At 37.3% G+C, this 19,264-nt stretch overlaps 2 protein-coding genes across 4 annotated transcripts in view; both read left to right on the top strand.

The window, feature by feature from the left end:
- The window catches only part of LOC128635754 (zona pellucida sperm-binding protein 3), a 31,189-nt gene extending 27,776 nt beyond the window's left edge, over window positions 1–3,413 (top strand). The window contains exons 1-8 of one of the 2 annotated variants that reach the window (XM_053688874.1): window positions 558–712; window positions 1,074–1,192; window positions 1,412–1,515; window positions 1,989–2,166; window positions 2,238–2,358; window positions 2,445–2,536; window positions 2,778–2,914; window positions 3,178–3,413. In XM_053688874.1, the coding sequence (XP_053544849.1) occupies window positions 1,074–1,192; window positions 1,412–1,515; window positions 1,989–2,166; window positions 2,238–2,358; window positions 2,445–2,536; window positions 2,778–2,914; window positions 3,178–3,395 (969 nt within the window). In that variant the 5' untranslated portion in view covers window positions 558–712 and the 3' untranslated portion in view covers window positions 3,396–3,413. Of the gene's footprint in view, window positions 1–557; window positions 713–1,073; window positions 1,193–1,411; window positions 1,516–1,988; window positions 2,167–2,237; window positions 2,359–2,444; window positions 2,537–2,777; window positions 2,915–3,177 lie in introns of those variants that run through there. The other variant, XM_053688873.1, reaches the window with a different exon arrangement.
- A 9,580-nt stretch (window positions 3,414–12,993) lies between these two features.
- The window catches only part of SCYL1 (SCY1 like pseudokinase 1), an 80,768-nt gene continuing 74,497 nt past the window's right edge, over window positions 12,994–19,264 (top strand). For both annotated transcript variants that reach the window (XM_053720137.1, XM_053720138.1), the window contains exons 1-5: window positions 12,994–13,135; window positions 14,582–14,722; window positions 16,506–16,628; window positions 16,794–17,014; window positions 18,960–19,050. In XM_053720137.1, coding sequence (XP_053576112.1) covers window positions 13,031–13,135; window positions 14,582–14,722; window positions 16,506–16,628; window positions 16,794–17,014; window positions 18,960–19,050 — 681 coding nt within the window. In that variant the 5' untranslated portion in view covers window positions 12,994–13,030. The remainder of the gene's footprint in view (window positions 13,136–14,581; window positions 14,723–16,505; window positions 16,629–16,793; window positions 17,015–18,959; window positions 19,051–19,264) is intronic.

Here is a 19,264-nt window from a genome sequence, read left to right on the forward strand (position 1 = left end):
TTTCTGGGTTTTGTAAGAAGGATAGCATATCTTAAGAGTTGGTTTTAACGCATATAAACTTTTATTTAGTTTCCTTTTACTGCAAATATACTCCAATATGTTTATGGATATTAACTAAATAAAAGAATTCAGATATTTATATTAATTGTATGGTCTAGTAGGTGCATGGTTGATAAGGGTTACTATTTCTTTGTATTTTGTTTATAACCCTGCCATAACCTTATATATATTTGGATAGCACTGCTAAGATTTTCATAAATATACTGACACCTCACAGGGACAAAAACAAAGCTACTCAATGTAAGTTTTTGTTCTTCAAACGGTGAACTTTTTCAATAGTTAATTAGTGTTGAAAAAGTTCCATGTTTGCTCACAGCGTTCCTGCTGATCAGTTACAGTAGCCTCACAGGGACAAAACACTAAACGTACGTTTCGTTCTTCAAACGGGGAACTTTTTCAACACTAACTCTTGAAAAAGTTCCCTGTTTGAAGAACGAAACTTACGTTTAGTGTTTTGTCCCTGTGAGGCTACTGTAACTGATCAGCAGGAACGCTGTGAGCAGAGGGATTGCTTTTCTCATTTGATTTTAGCATCAGCATTTCCTGGTGCTGTTTGGGAGTGTTTAGAGTAAAAGATTGTGCTCTACAAACAATACGCCCAACTGCAACAAACACGGATTTTAATTTTTTGTGCACAATTTTTATTTATCTTGTGAGTAGCTCTCGGATAGGGGCTATTTTAACAAATGTAATCTTTTACACTTGTGTGTTTTTTGCGCTCTCTTCTTAAACTAATTTCCATATAACTGCATCTAATAGACAGCACTATAAAGAATATGCAGATACTGACCTAAAATTACATGACTTTTTTTTTACATATTTAGAAGCTCCAAATTTAGCACTGAGGTTAATCTGGGAAACCCACTTAATGGGCGGAGAAAGCAGGAAGAGCAGACAGGACAAGAGTGTCAAACTGTGCGAAATCATTTTATTTTTGTGTTGACTTTCAAATTGCATGTAAATCTTAGTTGCCATATCTAGTTAAACATTCTGTCTTTACTGTGTCTTTTCAGATGACGCCTGAATTCATGGTCTACAGCACAAATTTGAACTACAACCCCACTCCATCTGGCAATTCCCCTATCATAAGGACCAATGCTGCTGTGGTCTTAATCCAATGTTATTATCCACGGTGAGGCTTCATTTTTCCTTCTAGTTTCCAAAAGTCTTATGTCTCTATCACTAAATGAAAAGTGCTCAACTCCCCTTTTTTTTTTTTTTTTTTTTTTCTTCTAACAAGTTAAAATATTCTTCCCCAATGACTGGTGCATACACATTAAACAACCTTGCTCTAGACACTTCTAAATTTAGATTCTTCTTTTTTTTTTTTTTTTTTTTTTTTAATATACAGACACGAGAATGTGAGCAGCAATGCCATAAAACCAACATGGATGCCTTACAGCTCTACTATTTCTGCAGAAGAAAGATTAGTGTTCTCTTTAAATCTCATGAATGGTATGTAACATAGTAACATAGTAACATAGTAACATAGTAACATAGTAACATAGTAACATAGTAACATAGTAACATAGTAACATAGTAACATAGTAACATAGTAACATAGTAACATAGTAACATAGTAACATAGTAACATAGTAACATAGTAACATAGTAACATAGTAACATAGTAACATAGTAACATAGTAACATAGTAACATAGTAACATAGTAACATAGTAACATAGTAACATAGTAACATAGTAACATAGTAACATAGTAACATAGTAACATAGTAACATAGTAACATAGTAACATAGTAACATAGTAACATAGTAACATAGTAACATAGTAACATAGTAACATAGTAACATAGTAACATAGTAACATAGTAACATAGTAACATAGTAACATAGAGTTCAACCTATACAGTGTATTCTCTGAAGAAAGGGTATTAGAATTCTGTATTTAATGCTTTGTGCTCTTCATCAGATGACTGGAGTGCTCCAAGAACCTCTACGGTCTTCCGACTGGGTGACGTCTTCCATATTGAAGCCTCTGTTGATTCTGGCAACCATGTGCCTATGACTGTCTTTGTTGACAGTTGTGTGGCCACATTAAATCCCACTGCCAACTCTGTTCCCAGCTATGAAATAATTTCTCTTAATGGGTGAGTCTTACTAGCTAGTAATGCTAGTCACTGGCAAGTTTATAATACTTAATGTAAATCCTTAATTACAGGTGCTTGATGGATGGGAAAGAGGCAGATTCCACATCTGCATTCATGTCCCCAAGGCCCCAGCCAGACAAACTCCAGTTCACAGTTGATGCTTTTAGATTTACTGGGAGAGATGTATCCACTGTAAGAAATGCATTCAAATGAAATAAGGGTCTCTAAAAATTATATACTGAGAATTTCTTTGACTTTTTTTTAAATCTCTTCCATAGATTTACATTACTTGTAGCCTAAGAGCTGCAGCAGCGACCCAGCTTCCAGATCCCATGAACAAGGCTTGTTCGTTCAGCAAAACCAGCAATACGTAAGTAGCCTAGAAGCAGTCTGGGATACTAATTGCTTTCTTAGCATACAAATAGTGCTTTTATTTAGCCCTGTGGGCAGAATGCTTTGTCAAATAGGTTTCAGGATCCTAGTACAACTAGACAACTACTTGTTTGGTCCTGAGTGCAGCAAAATGCTTCTATTAAAAAAAAAAATAGGACTAGTCATGTTTTTAACACGGGTCGCTTACATGGGCTTAATGACCTAATTTGTCTCCACAGTTGGTCCCCTCTTGAAGGTACCAGTGACATCTGTAGATGCTGTGACACTGGGAACTGTGTGGCTTCTCCTGGTCAGAGCAGGAGGGTTAGCCAGTATAATCAAGGTCGAGGAAGAGGAAAGAGGCAAGCTGGACCTGGTAGGTTGTCATGTTAATGCTGTTGGGATGCCTAGAATAATTGAGTTGGTTCTTTGTACCCATCCTACTCTGGAGTAAATGATGCCAATATAATACAATTAAGCAGAATTTGATTCTATGTAGTTATAAATACAGACTTATGGGAAGCTTTAGTTATATAAACTATGCAGCAATGCAATCTTTAGTACTTTGACAGTACATCAAAGTTTTAGCGCACATGGGTAGGTGTATAGTTCAAAACCTTTAATCTGTTTCTATTCTAGATACTTCTGTAGAGAGAGAACAAACCTTGGCCACTCTGGGACCCTTACTGGTAATTGGACCGGACCAAAACAAAGCACTGGCAGTGACTCAGAATCTGGATTCGTTGGAGTTCTGGGTGTGGGTGGCAGTAGGTTCTCTGAGTCTTGTTGTATTGGTGGTTTGTGCTGCTGTGATAGGGAAGTGTGTAGTTAAGAAACGCATCCTGCTGGCTGAATAAAACTTTTTTTGAATATAATGCTGTTTCATGATTTCATATTGATGCCATTTTATATCTTGCAATTAGTTTCATCACTATCTGCTGGAGATCACATGAGTCTTGATCAGATAACTTCAATATGGAGGAATCTCCTAATGCCAACTAATCCATGGGTTTTAACTCTCATACATAGGGGAATCAATTAAACATTTTAAGAATTTAGAAGATTACAAAATTCATTGACGCAAAATATCCTATTCACCAGTAGAATAGGGGATAACCTGTCTTGGCTTTCATATGATGGTAAAATAGTTAATGATTTTCTGCTCTCTGCAAATTCTCTTCACCCTTTTATAACTATTTATGCTCAACAGTTACTTGCCTGCCTTTTTGTGTTGTGCAACCTACCTAATGTTCTGTTCAACAGAGCATTCAATTATTCCTAAACTTCTTCCCCTAAAACTTAAAAGGGACAGTCTACACCAGAACTTTTTTAAGGGACAGTCTACACCAGAACAGGACTTGGGAATTATTATTTCAGATGATTTAAAACTTAGTAAACAATGTAGTAAGGCAGCGAGTAAGGCTAGCAGAATGCTTGGATGTATTGGTAGAGGTATTTGCAGCAGAAATAGTAAGGTTCTTATGCCACTTTATAGATCATTAGTTAGGCCTCATCTTGAGTATTGTGTGCAGTTCTGGAGGCCATATCTTCAGAAGGATATTAACAAACTTGAATCTGTGCAAAGGAGGGCTACCAAAATGGTACATGGTCTAAAAAATAAAACTTACCAGGATAGGCTCAATGACCTAAATATGTATAGCTTAGAGGAGAGAAGGGAAAGAGGTGATATGATAGCAACTTTCAAGTACATTAAAGGGTTTAGTAAAACTGAGGCTGTGGGTATTTTACATAAAATGGAAAATTCAAGAACAAGGGGTCATGAGCTCAAGCTAAAGGGTAGTAGATTCAGGAGTAATTTGAGGAAGCACTTCTTTACAGAAAGAGTGATTGATTTATGGAATAAACTTCCTCAAGAGGTAGTAGCAACAAACACTGTGGGGGACTTTAAAAATGCATGGGACAAGCATAGGGCTATCCTACGAACTAGATAAGTTTATACTGTTGGGTAAGGTGGGGCAGACTTGCTGGGCCTATGGCTCTTATCTGCCGTCAATATCTATGTTTCTATGTTTCTAACTTTTATTGTTTTAATAGATAGATAATACCTTATTACCCATTCCCTAGTTTTGCATAACCAACACTGTTGTATTACACTTTTTTTTACCTCTGATTACCTTGTATCGCAGCATCTGCAAACTGCCCCCTTATTTCAGTTCTTTTGACAGGCATGCATTTTAGCCAATCAGTGCAGGCTCATATGAACTCCACATGCGTGAGCAGTGTTATCTATGGCACACGTGAACTAACACCCTCTAGTGGAGAACAACTGTCAAAAATTCCTGAGAGAAGAGGCAGCCTTCAAGAGCTTAAACTAGAATATGAACCTCCTAGGTTTAGCTTTCAACTAAGAATACCTAGAGAAGAAAGCAAAATTGGTGATAAAAATAAATTGGAAAATTGTTTAAAATGACATGCCCTATCTGAATCATGAAAGTATTTTTTTTTTTTAAATATATTTTGGACTAGACTGTCCCTTTAATTAAAAACTTTAACCTTCCCTCCCTCCATGCTCCACACTTGAGTGTTCTGCCCAGGTTTATGTGCGCTGACAATAGTTCTGCAGAGGGACAGGGCACCTTGGGCAGCTCAGAGACCCTTTAACTTCCACTTCTAGGTGTAAGAGGGAAAATGGGGGTGGGGGGGGGGGTAGGGGGATTTGACCAGTGAAAAGCACCAGAACTTGATACAAGGTGCCATCCTGTTGCCGGGTCAGAAGTGCAGTGACTTGATAGGACAGACTACATAAAAGAAGTGCATAGACAGTTGCAGGATGAGGAAGTGTATGAAAAACTTCCTATTAATCCTACATTCAAGTATAGGAGAATTCTTCATGACCTTTTGGATTGGGCAGTGATGATTGGTGCAATAACAAAAATGAATTTTGATTATCTATTGGTTGAACATCCTGTTGCACCAATCTTTCACTGCCTCCAAAAGGTTCATAAGAGCCTGACTTCACCTCCTGGACGCCCCATAGTGGCGGGTATCGGTTCATTAAACGAGCCATTAAGTGCTATGATACCCTATTACAACCCATTGTACTGGGCCTCAAGAGCTATATTAGAGATACCACTGATTTTATCAGACAGATAGAACAAGTGGAATGACTGGACAATTATTGTATTGTGACCATTGATGTTGTATCTCTCTATACCTCGATCCCCCATGAAAAGGGCATCATGGCCATACAGTCATGTCTTGAGACATATACAGATTATGATACTGGACTCAGGGAGTTTATTTTAAGGTCAATTGAATTCCTATTTGAGGGGGATTATTATCGCCAAAGACAGGGGACAGCCATGGGAGCAAAATTTGCACCCACTTATGCCAACCTATTTTTAGGTTGGTGGGAGCTGTCCCGTGTCTTTGGCGATGGTAATCCCTTCAAAGAACACATTATACATTATGGTCGCTATATTGACGACCTGGTGTTAATTTTTAATGGGAATGATTCAATGGTTAATGACTTCTTTACGTATCTCTCTGACAACCAGCATAATCTTCGTTTTACCATGAACATGAGTAGAACAGAGATGCCTTTCCTTGATGATCTTATTAAACCAAACACAAATGAATGTCGTATTAGAAGTAGAACTATATAGGAAAGAGAGTGCAGGTAATACTCTGCTAATGGCCAAATCTAGTCACCCAAGACATGTAATAAAGGCAATCCCCAAGGGCCAATATATGAGGACGAAGAGAAATTGTAGCACGGAAAGTGCATACGAGGTGCATTCTGAGCGGTTCCTGGAAAGGGGATATAAAATTGATGACTTGAAGGAAGCAAAGACCAAAGTGGATGATATGACAAGGCAAGATTTGATTACATATAAGACTCAGAAAAAGGTTAATTACCAGCAGAAACCAGTATTCATTACGGCCTATAGCAAAGAATATGATATTTGTCAAATAATTAAGAAATCCCTCCCCATACTTAGGGTAGATGACACCATGGATAAGATAGTGGAAGGGGGATGTAAATTTGTAACAAGGAAATCTAGGACTTTGGCGAATATTCTCTCAGTCTATGCTCCCTACAGTTGCCAGTGAAAACTGGTTAACTCTGAAGAAAGGTTTCTTCCACTGTGGCAGTAGAAGGTGCATTTCATGCACCCATGCCACGCTGGGGGATACGTTCAAATCTACAGATAATGAAAAATCCTTTCATATAAAGGAATACATTAATTGTAACACATCTTACGTGATTTATCTACTCACGTGCAAACAATGCAACATTAAATATGTTGGCCAGACGACCAGACCCCTCAAAACAAGGTTCCTGGAGCATCTGAGATCCATCAGTGATGAGGACTCGGACACTCCAGTTGCCTTACATTTCAAGTCTGAACATAATGGCAATAGTAAACTACTATGCTTTCAGGGTATTCAGCACGTGAAAAGACCACCTAGAGGAGGCAATAGATTAAAACTCCTGAGTCAAAGGGAGGTCTATTGGATTTTCCAACTGAATACGAGGGTCCCTAAAGGGTTAAACTCAGATTGGGACATCAAACTCTATGTGGATTGAATCTATGTAACAATTGGAGAAGAGGGTATCATTTAATAATAATTACTTTTTTGTCTAACAAAATCTGGTGAAACATAATTGTGGAGTATTCATTATTGAAACCTAAGTGTCACCTTGGCTACTATAATATTATAAGTTTCAAATGAAAAACTATGACCCTTTATTATTGGTAATACAATAATTTTATCTTATAATAGGCCTCATTTATTTAGATATTAGGTAATTTTTGGAGGTTTATTAAATATGTTATACATATGTTGATCATTTATGGCCCTTTAGGTGACTCAAAGAGTAAAATGATTTTCTAAAAATTAATTGAAGTAAGCCAATTGATCCATAGAATGTAACTTTGGTATTATACATATTAGTGTCTCTCTGTATATTCTGTTTTCACACTGGCTTACCTTTTACTTATTGTTTACAATGAACTCAAATGAATGTACATGAATTACCCTCCCTTTTTTTTTTTTTTTTTTACTTTAATCTGACTTACCTTTAAACACCTGTGTTAAGGGAGTGGTTACTGCCTTTATTAAGGGAGAGTTTACAGGCTCTGTCAGAGGTCACTGAAGAAGTGAGAACTACGAAACACGTTTGACCTGTACCTTGTGTTGGCGTGTATGCCTTTTTATGTGCTATCAAATAAATAAAAGAAGCTTTTTATTGCTTATTGGTGCCGGTTCGTTTTTTGGCATTTCACCCTGACCGATCCTTTTGAGTGCAAGGATTCTGGCTACTCTATACCTTGTTTTCTCAGGGAATACGGTGAAATTTCCCTGTACTGTCCGTTTGCACCTGTTGAACCGGAACCTTCCTTCCTGGCTTTAGCTCCCATGGGGAGCACTGAAGAGGGAACAAAGAGCGGTGCTGCTGAGATAGCAGTGAAGACAGCGCGGCATGCTGGGTGAGTGCACACACATCTCTGACAGAAGCGTTTACCAAAGGAATTTGTATCAGTGCAGTGACATGGACAGGTGAGGAAAGATTACATGGTGTAGTGGTGCATTAGTGTGCAATGTTTCATAAATCATTCCAGAATTGTGCTGCTGTAAGTGACAACCCTATACGGGGTGCCAATTGCCCTTAGGGATTGTTAGTTGTATTGTAACAGTCTCCATATTGTGTGAGTGACAGCCTGAGCGATTCACACAATGAGTAACCGATTATACAAAAATGCAGGCACTGCTCGGTGTGTAAGTGGTAAAAACACAACCTTTATTCAGCTTGGTTAAAAATAGGCAAACAAGCCAGACATACGGCGGACACACAGACAAGAGGGACAGATAGCCTGATGCGTTTTGTGGCGCCTAATCATAGGCTGACACCTATGAGGATAGGGATTTGTTAACCCCTCCTTCACCGACAAAACATAATTAAACAACATAATAAAATACAATACAAACACATTTCAATAAGTCACTTTTGAAATAGCATTAAAAAGAATGATATAAATACAAATTATATTTGAAAATACAAAACAAATTTCAAATAAAGAACCAACTCTCCATACACAAGACATGATAGTTGTTAAATCAAAAGGGGTTATATTGGAAGGACAACAGACTTTATAAGGAAATCCTATACCATATTGCTAAGCATTATGAAATTTTTAGGTAAAGATCTAATCAATAAAATGGCTTTGTTACAGTTGCCTCCAGGCTGGCTGGAAGTTGGACCGTAGAAAAGGGTGCTCCTAGCGCTCCCCAAAGGATCAGCAGCACCGTAGACACTATAACTACTGCGTAGCCACCATACGTAATGCAGACTCTACGAACCACCGCTGCTGGGCTGGTATCTCGCCGTCTGCTCTGTGCCCTGGACCTACGACCAGTCTCCAGTAGGTGAACCTCTTCCTTCTATAGCAATCCCTGTAGCTAAGGGAGTATGAAGAGCATAGCAATCCCTGTAGATTACAGCTGTCCCCTACAAACATGAGTCAAAGCTGCAAGTTAGAGGGTCAGAATAGGTCTGATTGTGCTGGACACACAGCCTGCTTTTTATTGAGGTTACATGCAAAAAAGACACTCTCAGGGGGAGGCATAAAATCCCCAATCACACATTTAGATACATTTAGATAGAGAGGCAACACCCTTTGACAGGCCACAACATTACTTCAGCAGATAACATTACACACAATAAAACAATGCAGTCCACCTTATCACTAGCAGTCTGATTAGACAATGGGAAAGTTTATCACTAAACTTAATTAGAGCTGATCCCAGCAAACTTGTATTTAGAATTGAACAAAATTAACTCTTAATGGCACACAATGAAAACCAATGCCTCTGTAACAGTGCTCCCCCTCTGTGGAACACTCTGCCTGTGTGGTACTGGGTTCAGCAAGCCCTATCCACTGAACCAAGTGGGAGAAAGCCAGGGACAAGTCATTTCACAGGTCTGGGGACATAGTCTTAAAGGGGCATTGTTCATCAAAGTCACAATATGTCCCCAGACGGTTCTTAAAGGGCCATACACACCCAATAAAAGTTAATATGTTCTCAGGGGCACAATCTTCCAGGGGCCATAGTCATGAGGAAGGAGGCTGGCAAATAGGCTTCTCCACGATCCATGGAAGCAGGGCAATTTTTCATTTAAAGGGCCAGTTACAAATAGCTGTTTGTAACAGGCTTATATTGCATTCCTTATTAATGCCTATTGGAACTCTTGAATTTAGTTTTAATATCCAGTACAATTTTTTTTTTTTTAATATAATATTTTCTGTTTATTACTTCACCTAGGGGGAAGGAAAGCTCTATCTATGATATTAAAATGGACATGTCGGCAATATGTGTGAAATGGTAATTGTTAAAATGGTTAGCTACTACAGAATTTTTAAAATTTTCACATCTGACATGTTTGCTAAATCTTGTTCTGGCCTCGCGTGAGGTCTTACCAACCTATTGACTCTTACATAGATTGCATGTAAGTAAATAAATTGCAATTAGCATAAAAATCTATAAGATATACAGTATTGTCTTAAAGGGACACTGAACCCATTTTTTCTTTCGAGATTCAGAGCATAACATTTCTAATTTACTCCTATTATAAATTTTTATTTGCTTGCTATCTTTATTTGAAAGAATGCATCTAATCTTTTTTTTTTTTTTTTTTTTTGGTTCAGACCTCTGGACAGCACTTTTTTTATTGGTGGATGAATTTTTCCACCAATCAGCAAGAACAACCCAGGTTGTTCACCAAAAATGGGCTGGCATCTAAAGTTATATTATTGCTTTTCAAATAAAAATACCAAGAGAATTAATAAAAATTGATAATAGGAGTAAATTTGAAGATTGCTTAAAATTGCATGCTCTATCTGAATCATGAAAGAAAAAAATGTGGGTTCAGTGTCCCTTTAAGTGGATACGAAGTTATCCCCAATCTTAATATTTGTTCAAGTAGTGCAATTTCTACTGCCACATTTGAAATCTCCCCTTTTAGATAACCAATTTGAGGTACTAGACTTATTTTTAGATTTAACTAAACTTGGAGAGATCTAGCTAGGACTTTTGGTTTCTTAGGGACAAATCTACACTTGTTGATAAAAGGTTTAAGGGCTGTGTCCGCTGATGGCAAGTTGAAGATGTCTTTACTACAGAATACCCACAACAGTACACTATTGTAGTAAAGATTCTTAAAAAAAAACAATACATTCACTAAGTTTGTCTTCACTTTTACAATTTTTCCTGTCAGATCTACAATTCAAGTTTTTAATGGACTTCCTACATTTTTCTAATAAGAGTGATTCATATCCCCTCTTAGTTAATTTCGGCGAAGTGTGATGAACTGGCCCCTAGGAATTGCCTTAATCAGATGAACTGGATGCTGAGAGCTGGCATGAAAGATTGTGTAGCAAGCTGTTGGTTTACTATAAGTCTTGGTAATAATCTGATTGACAATAGAGTGATCAATTTTTTTTTAGATCTCACACTACACATAATTAACAAGCTCACCAGTAGACTTAAGTCCTAATTCATTAGAACTTAAGGTAAGTCAATAAGTCATCCAATACTTTAGGATCATGATAGTTATGTACTACAAATAGCAAATCGTCAATATATTGGACGAAGAGCACTATCTGATCCTGCCAGGGGTTAAGGGGGGAGTAAACATACATTAGCTCCCACCATGCAACACAAATGTTCGCAAATGCCGGGGCAAATTTAGCCCCCATGGCAGTCCCCCTTACTTGCAGATAGTATTCATCATCAAATAGAAAGGAGTTATGTGACAGCAGAAATCGCAGAACATATCCTATATATATATATATATATATATATATATATATATATATATATATATATATATATATATATATATATATATATATATATATATATATATATATATATATAGCCTTGTTGAGTCACTCAAATTGGAATCTTTTTCCAGAAAAAAGTCGACAGCCTTAATACCTAGATGTAGCGGTATGATGGTGTAAAGGGAGGCTATGTCTGCAGTGATCCAACAGAAATCATCCTGCCACCTGATAGTATCCAAAGTGGATAGCAAATGTGAAGTGTCCTGTAAGTAGCTCAATTGTGTTTTTGCTATAGGTTGGAGGATAGAGTCCATCCAGTCACCAAGTGGTTCTAAAAGTGAACCAATGCCTGCCACAATTGGTCTACCAGGTGGATAGGACTTATTCTTATGGATCTTGGGGACATGATGTGTTATTGGATAATCAGGGATTAATATCTCATGAACCTTAGTTGTACTTACCCCAAGCCTAATACCATCATCCTTTAATTTAGCCATGTCTCTCTTTTAAAGACTAAGGTAGGATTACTAGGTAGTTGGCGGTATAATGTGACACCGGAGAGTTGTCTATGGGCTTCCTGAAAATAAAAAAATGTATCCATCACAACAATGATGCCACTCATATGAATTTCTTATAACAATATCTTTATTTTCTTGTAAAATTTAAGTGCCACACGTGTGTTTCAGATTAAGGGTGACAGCATTCCTGACACTATTGGTCTCTTGCTCCAACTTGAGTATGTCCTCTTGAACAGCCTTTTCTTTTGATAGGCATTGATCATGGGGCCCCTGTAATTTACAGGGTAAAACTTGGATTTGTCCCTCTTTGGTTTCTTTGTCCCTCTTTGCCTAAATCAGCTACAGTATTTCATTTGCAGGTTACAGAATTGACGGTTTTTGCCTCACTAGGGAGCGTGAGAGAAGCTCATTAGGTTTTTACAAATGCAACAGGTGTTTGTACTTCTTTCCATTTGCCATAAACCCCTTATGTCTGCTACTGGTTTTAGCCCTTTACTAGCTGTTTGGATTTATAATACATTTTGTAATTATTGTGTATAAATTTGTCAGTGGCATTTATCTAGTTTAAAATATTGCTTATCTTCCTAAAATGTATTTACCATCCCTGCAAGTAGGAAAAAAATAAATTCACCACCTCATAGTAAAGGTTGAACCCCCCTCATCTGGCGTTGGTTCATTATTGTAGCATCCCAAAATCTTAAATTCACCATCCAGGTGAGGAGAAGGGAGATTGTAAAAAGATAAAAAAAAAATTAGGTAGTAATAGATGAGATTAGCTACCTGTTCCCCTGCACCATAGCTATTTAGCCTTGTGGTCAGTTGTGTTATCCCTATCTATTGGTCTGGAACCACCTCTGATCTTAAACACACTGGATACATCATTTACTGGGGCTTAGATTAAGTAATGGTCGGATATAAGATAATGGGTCTTGGTTTGTAGGTTAAAGTGTACTGGACTAGAGCAGATAATTTCAATAGTTGTTAAAATTATAGATAATTAGATGTCTACACCACGCCACGCCTCCTAAGGTCAGGTGACCAGTTGTTTATGTCGCGTTGCTAACTGTTGACGCGGCGCCTGCAGGAGGATCACGTGATTCACAGCTGATGCAGTCCTGTCTCCGGGGGATGACGTCACGGTGACGTGGCTCCCTCGGTGTCAAGATGTGGTTCTGGACCCGGGACCCGGCCCGTGATTTTCCGTACGATGTTACCGGGGAGAGAGAGGAGCTGCCTGGTGGATGGGGAATACAGAAAGGAAAAAAGAAGGTGAGAGGCGAAATGAACTGGTTATACGAGGGGTAGTGCTGGGACACTGTTACGGTGTAGAGTACTTGCTGGGTTTTCCATGTCATGGGGACATTATACAGAAGCCGGTGTATGTAGTGAGTGTCTATACTGTCTATAGTACCATAGAGCTACCTGTTCCCCTGCACCATAGCAGTTGTATTATCCCTATCTATTGGTCTGGAACCACCTCTGATCTTATACTGGATACATCATTTACTGGGGCTTAGATTAAGTAATGGTCGGATATAAGATAATGGGTCTTGGAGGTTAAAGTGTACTGGAGCAGAGAATTTCAACAGTTGTTAAAATGATAGATATCTTATAATATCTAAACACTTGAACAGTGGATGCTGAAATCATTTGGTTTCTTTATTTTGTCATTTGCTATAGCTGTTTTTGCCTATTGAGAGCACCACATGTACTAAAAATGCCAGTATCACAGTATTGGTTATAGAAAACTTATGTAAATAAGAGGCAGCAACATAAATTAACCTCTCAGTGGGGGGCACCCTATTTTGAAAGGATGTTCCTGTAACATTTAGATTGTAAGTTCCCACGGGAACAGGGCTCCCAATTCCTCCTGTATTTGTTTGTTAAATTTTGTCTGGTGTCTCATATTGTACTGTCCTTTTATCTTTGTTACCTATGAACAGCGCTGCGGAATCTGTTGGCGCTTTATAAATAAACAATAATAATAACTTCTTTGAATACCATGAGAGCTTATCATCAACCATCAGCTCCTGACATCTGTACATTGTGCCTTTAAAGGAAAAAACATTGCACTACTTGTGAATATATTTAATGTATTGGAGTACTTTTAAATGTATGTGATAAAAGTAATGAGTCTGCAATACTGAGTTCAACACCCAGTTTAACTTGATATAATATTGACTGAAGAGTTGAAAATAAACATGGATTTATTGTGATGTCACCTGTCATACTGCTGTGTGCATTTTAAGTTAAAGTGACGGTAAACTCTCCCCTTTATAAAATCAGATCTGGAATGTTAATGATATTTTAAATGGAGTTTAATTCATCCGTTGTAATGAAGTTGCGGTATAACTTTTTAATATAGATATGAAATTCAATCCACTGCAAAAGTATTTTTTTTACTTTCTGTGAGCAAATGGTTTGAATTGCTTGCCAATCAGTGCTCTAGCTACAACACAAATGGCATATGGGGAGAGCGCTGATTGGACAACAGTTTAAACCTTTAGCTGTCAGAAAAATTAACTTTTGAAGTGGCCAGCGGTGCGCTGGGAATTTTTATAGCGCATCTTTATTACAACTGATGAATTAAACTCTATCTAAAATATAACTAACATTACGGATCTGATTTTTTAAAGGGGAGAGTTAACTTTTACTTTAATATTTTCTAGTTTTAGTTGAAATTAGAATAAACTGATTGTTCCTATCCTTTGTTAGGCCGGTGGGGATGCAGTATCTGTGTTTACGTATGATATTCGGCCTGGAGCTGATGACCAATTACAGGCAGCCAAGTCCGCACTGAAACGGATCAAGACTCTAAAACATCCCAATATATTATCATACGTGGATGGACTTGAGGTATATATATCATTTGTTGTTGTTTTTTTATATAAAAATGTTCTTGTGCTGAATAAACCTTTTTTCTTTAGAACGTGTCCCTTTCAGTCACAGAACAGTATAGTTTCCTTTTAATATAGGAAGATCTGTTGTGCACTAAAATGGATTTTGATGGTTTAAATTGAAATTCCTTTTGGTTCAAGTGACAGTAAAATTAAAGTTTCATGATTCAGACAGAACATGATTTTACAATTTTTTTTTCCAATGTACATCTATTATCTAATTTGTTTCATTTTCTTTGTTTAAAAAAGGCATATTTAGGTAGGCTCAGGAGCAGCAATGCACTACTGGGAGCTAGCTGACTATTGGTGTCTGCACATATATGCCAGTTGTCAGTGGCTCAACTGATGTGTTCAGATAGCTCCCAGTAGTGCATTGCAGCTCCTTTAGCAACAGAGAATGAGGATAATAAAATAATAGAAGTAAATTCGAAAGTTGTTTCAAATTCTATGTTCTGTCTGGATCATGAAATTAAAAAAAAAAAAAAATGGATTTCGTGTTTCGTTAATCTTTTATAATACAACTATTTTAAGATATTGCTATAATTTAGGGTGTATTCCAAGAAAATTGTTGGTGACAAGAGGTCACAATTTAAGGTTGGAGGAAAGGAGATTTAATCTCCTGCAACGGAAACATTTTTTCACGGTAAGAGCAATAAAATTGTGGAACTCATTACCAAAGGAGGTAGTGAATGCCAATACCTTAGATACATTTAAAAATTGTTTTGATACATTTCTGTCTATAAACAAAATTTATGGATATGATTGCTTGTATTAACTGGGTGGGATTAATTTAAGCTCAACTGGAGCTTTTTTTTTTTTTTTGTAAGTATATTAGATTTGTATAGGTTGAACTCGATAGAATTCTGTCTTTTTTTTTTTTCAACCTCATCTACTATGTGATCGTTTTCTTTTCTTTTTTTTTCTTTTTTGTAGTACAAAGCTCCTGTAATAACTATATGTTTTTTTTATATATAAAGTTGCAAAGCTCAATAAGTTAATATTAAAGTTCCATGTTTATGCAATAATAAAGTAACATTTGATAGAACTGGGCTCATCACAAGTCTGATGCTGCAGGCTTCTGTAACAATGCTCTCAGACTACTGTCTTTAAAGTGATGGTAAATTAAATGTTTCTGGAATATGTCGTTTGTTTTATATATTTTGTATAGTAAAATCGCTGCTATATTTTTTTTAAATGTATCATTTGTGTCTTACTCGTTACGGGCCCATCCTCTGTGTCCCCCTTTATTTCATGCTTTCTCTTTTTGTGTGAAGTAGAGAGCTCTCTACGTGGGATGTAATACACGCTCTTGAGATAGACCATTCTACGAATGCTCAAATGTCCGTAATTTGTGTCACTGATGACATTGGCTGGGAATTCCATGTATTTTACATTGAGCATGCGTATATATATCGGGCTCGCGCAGGGAGGCAGTCAATCCATGGCGAAAATCGTCGTGAGGTTGTCGGGTCGCAGATATAGCTGAGTGATTTAATAAAATTAATATTTTTTCATTGATGAATGACGCTCATTCTTATTTCTTACGCTGGTTTAAACGCATCTTAGCTAATACCTCAAAATTACCAATACTTTAAAGCTGTAGTGCAGGAATCGTAGTCTGACAATCGGTGTGAGCAAGTTGTCTATGGAGAAGATGGTAGAGATTTTCGTTATCTGTCCTCTGTCCTTCACATAATAGGAGACTTATTTACTTCTTGTCATCACTGTGTTTACGCCCACAGACAGATAAATGCCTCTACATTGTGACCGAGCCAGTGACACCGCTAGGATCCTATCTAAAATCCAGGAGTGACACAGGTGGTGTTAACGAGCTGGAGATTTCATGGGGTCTTCACCAAATTGTGGTGAGTTTATCTTCTATTAGACTCTACACAAGACGGGTCACCTTGCAAATGTAAAGTTTAGTTTTTTTATGGATCTGTCCGTTTTTGTCTTTTAAAAATATTTTTACTAGAAATAAATCATTTTTTGTATTTTAATTCCTTGTTCCCTCCCTCTTGCCGTCCTAGAAAGCTCTCAGTTTCCTAGTAAACGACGGTAACCTCATACACAATAATGTGTGTGTTTCGGCTGTTTTTGTGGACCGAGCGGGCGAATGGAAGTTGGGTGGCCTGGATTATATGTATCCTGTAGGGAGTGAGGCCGGTGCTCCCAGAAGGAGTGAGGCAGAGCTTGAAAAGTACAGCCCCCCGGAAAAGACAGACCGCAACAAGACAACTGGGGAGAAATGGTATGAGAAAAGACTATCAGCACTTAATGGGTTAAAGGGATATTTTTATGTATGTTTAGTATTTACCCCTACTGCAAAAAAGCACCAAACAAAATACATAGTAGGTATTTAAAGGGATAGGAAACCCAAACATTTTCTTTTGTAATTCAGACAGAGCATAACGTTTAGAAAAAATACATTTCAATTTACTTTTTTTTATCAAATTTGCTTTGTTCCCATGATATTCTGTGTTGAAGAGATACCTAAGTAGGCGTCTGAATCACTGTGTGGCAGGAAATAGTGCTGCCCTCTAGTGCTCCTGCGAATGGATAACATTCTTGCAAAAGTGCTGCCATATAGGGCTCCAGAAAGGGGCCGGCTTCTAAGCTTTACCTCTATGCTTTTCAACAAAATATACCAAGAGAACAAATACAAATTGATAATGGAAGTAAATTAGAAAGTTGTTTAAAATGTCATGCTTTATCTGGACTATGAAAACATTTTTTTTTTTTTTTTGGGTTTCATGTCCCTTTAAAATTAATTTTAATAGCAAATTTGCATATTTTTTTTTTCAAGTCCAGGGACATACCCTTTTAAAAGTCTGGTGTATCTTGTTGCCTTTTCTGTACATAGTTGAAGGCAATAAATATGAGCGCCTGCACTTAATAAAGCAGTTACTGTGTAGCATGTTGTAGGGTCATGTTTCTGGATCCTGCAGAATGTGCTTCAGCCTATCTGGGGACAGTAGAAAAAAACTCAATTTTCAGAGTTAAATTAACAGGAAATGTTAGGGGGGAAATAAATAATGAACATACATTGCAGAGTCTTTTGAATCAGTTTAATTAAAGGGACATAACATTCTGTAATGTGTTAGAGCATTTTATTATTGCACTATTGAATGTGTTTTAAACACATGACTAAAGTAATCCCCAGATCAGCAATGGACTACTGGTAGCTGAACACATCTGTTGAGCCAATGACAAAAGGCAACATATTTTTTATTGGTGTAGCCACCAATCAGCAGCTCTCGCCCAGTAGTGAATTTGATAACAAATGTATATTGAAAAGTCCGTTAAAACTGCTGCTCTATCTGACTCATGGAAGTTGAAATTTGACTTTAATGTCTCTAAAGTCAAAATTAAACTTTATCAAATTGTGCACAGTCATTTTATCTGCACACGTTCCAAGGCACCAGCTACTACTGTGTTCTAGGTGTATACGTATATGAGTCTGTGATTGGCTGTTGGATTGTCACATGATACCACCTGTAAATTTAAAGGGACAGTCTATTCCAGAATGTTTGTTTAAATAAAAAGATAATCCCTTTTATTACCCATTCCCTAGTTTTGCATAACCAACACAGTTATATTAATACACTTTTTACCTCTGTGATTACCTTGTATCTAAGCCTCTGCAGACTGCCCCCTTATTTCAGGTCTTTTGACAGACTTGCATTTTAGTAATCAGTGCCGACTCATAAATAACTCCACGGGAGTGAGCACAATGTTTATCTCTATAGCACACATATACTAGTAGTGTCTGGCTGTGAAAAACTGTCAAAATGCACTGAGATAAGAGGTGGCCTTCAAGGGTGTAGAAATTAGAACATGTACCTACCTAGGTTTAGCTTTCAACAAAGAATACCAAGCGAACAAAGCAAATTTGATGATCAAAGTAAATTATAAAGCTGTTTATAATTGCATACCCTGTCTGAATCGTGAAAGTTTAATTTTGACTAGACTGTCCCTTTAAGTAAATTTTGAAATTTGTCACCAAAAAAAAAATCAAAAAATCTGTTGCATTGTCTTTTTATTATGCACGTGTTGCTTCTTCAATTATACTGTAATAATAAGTTTAATGATCTCAAACATTTTATGGGGAATTACATTTTGAGTTTAATGTACCACTGTCAACTGCACCCAACTTTTTTATATTTAGTAGTGTTGTCTGACACTCTCTGTATCAGGTCGGCTGATATGTGGGGTCTAGGCTGTCTTATTTGGGAGGTATTTAATGGACCTCTTCCTCGCCCAACTGCTCTTCGCTCTCTAGGAAAGGTAAGTGGAACATAGCTTAAATTATTATGTGTATTCTTGAACAATTCAGTGTATACAGCTCTGTGCTTTAGATAACGCACACATGGTCTTTTATAAGACATGCACATTCTTCAGTTTCATTCACTGCCAAATGCTAAAGAAGGTGGCCGCTCGCGCCATTCAGCTCTGTTTAGGGACGGATTTCGTCTTGTGAAAGTACAACACAGATTTGCAC

The sequence above is a fragment of the Bombina bombina genome, chromosome 7 (genome assembly GCF_027579735.1).
Source record: "Bombina bombina isolate aBomBom1 chromosome 7, aBomBom1.pri, whole genome shotgun sequence".
Classification (NCBI taxonomy): Eukaryota; Metazoa; Chordata; class Amphibia; order Anura; family Bombinatoridae; genus Bombina; species Bombina bombina.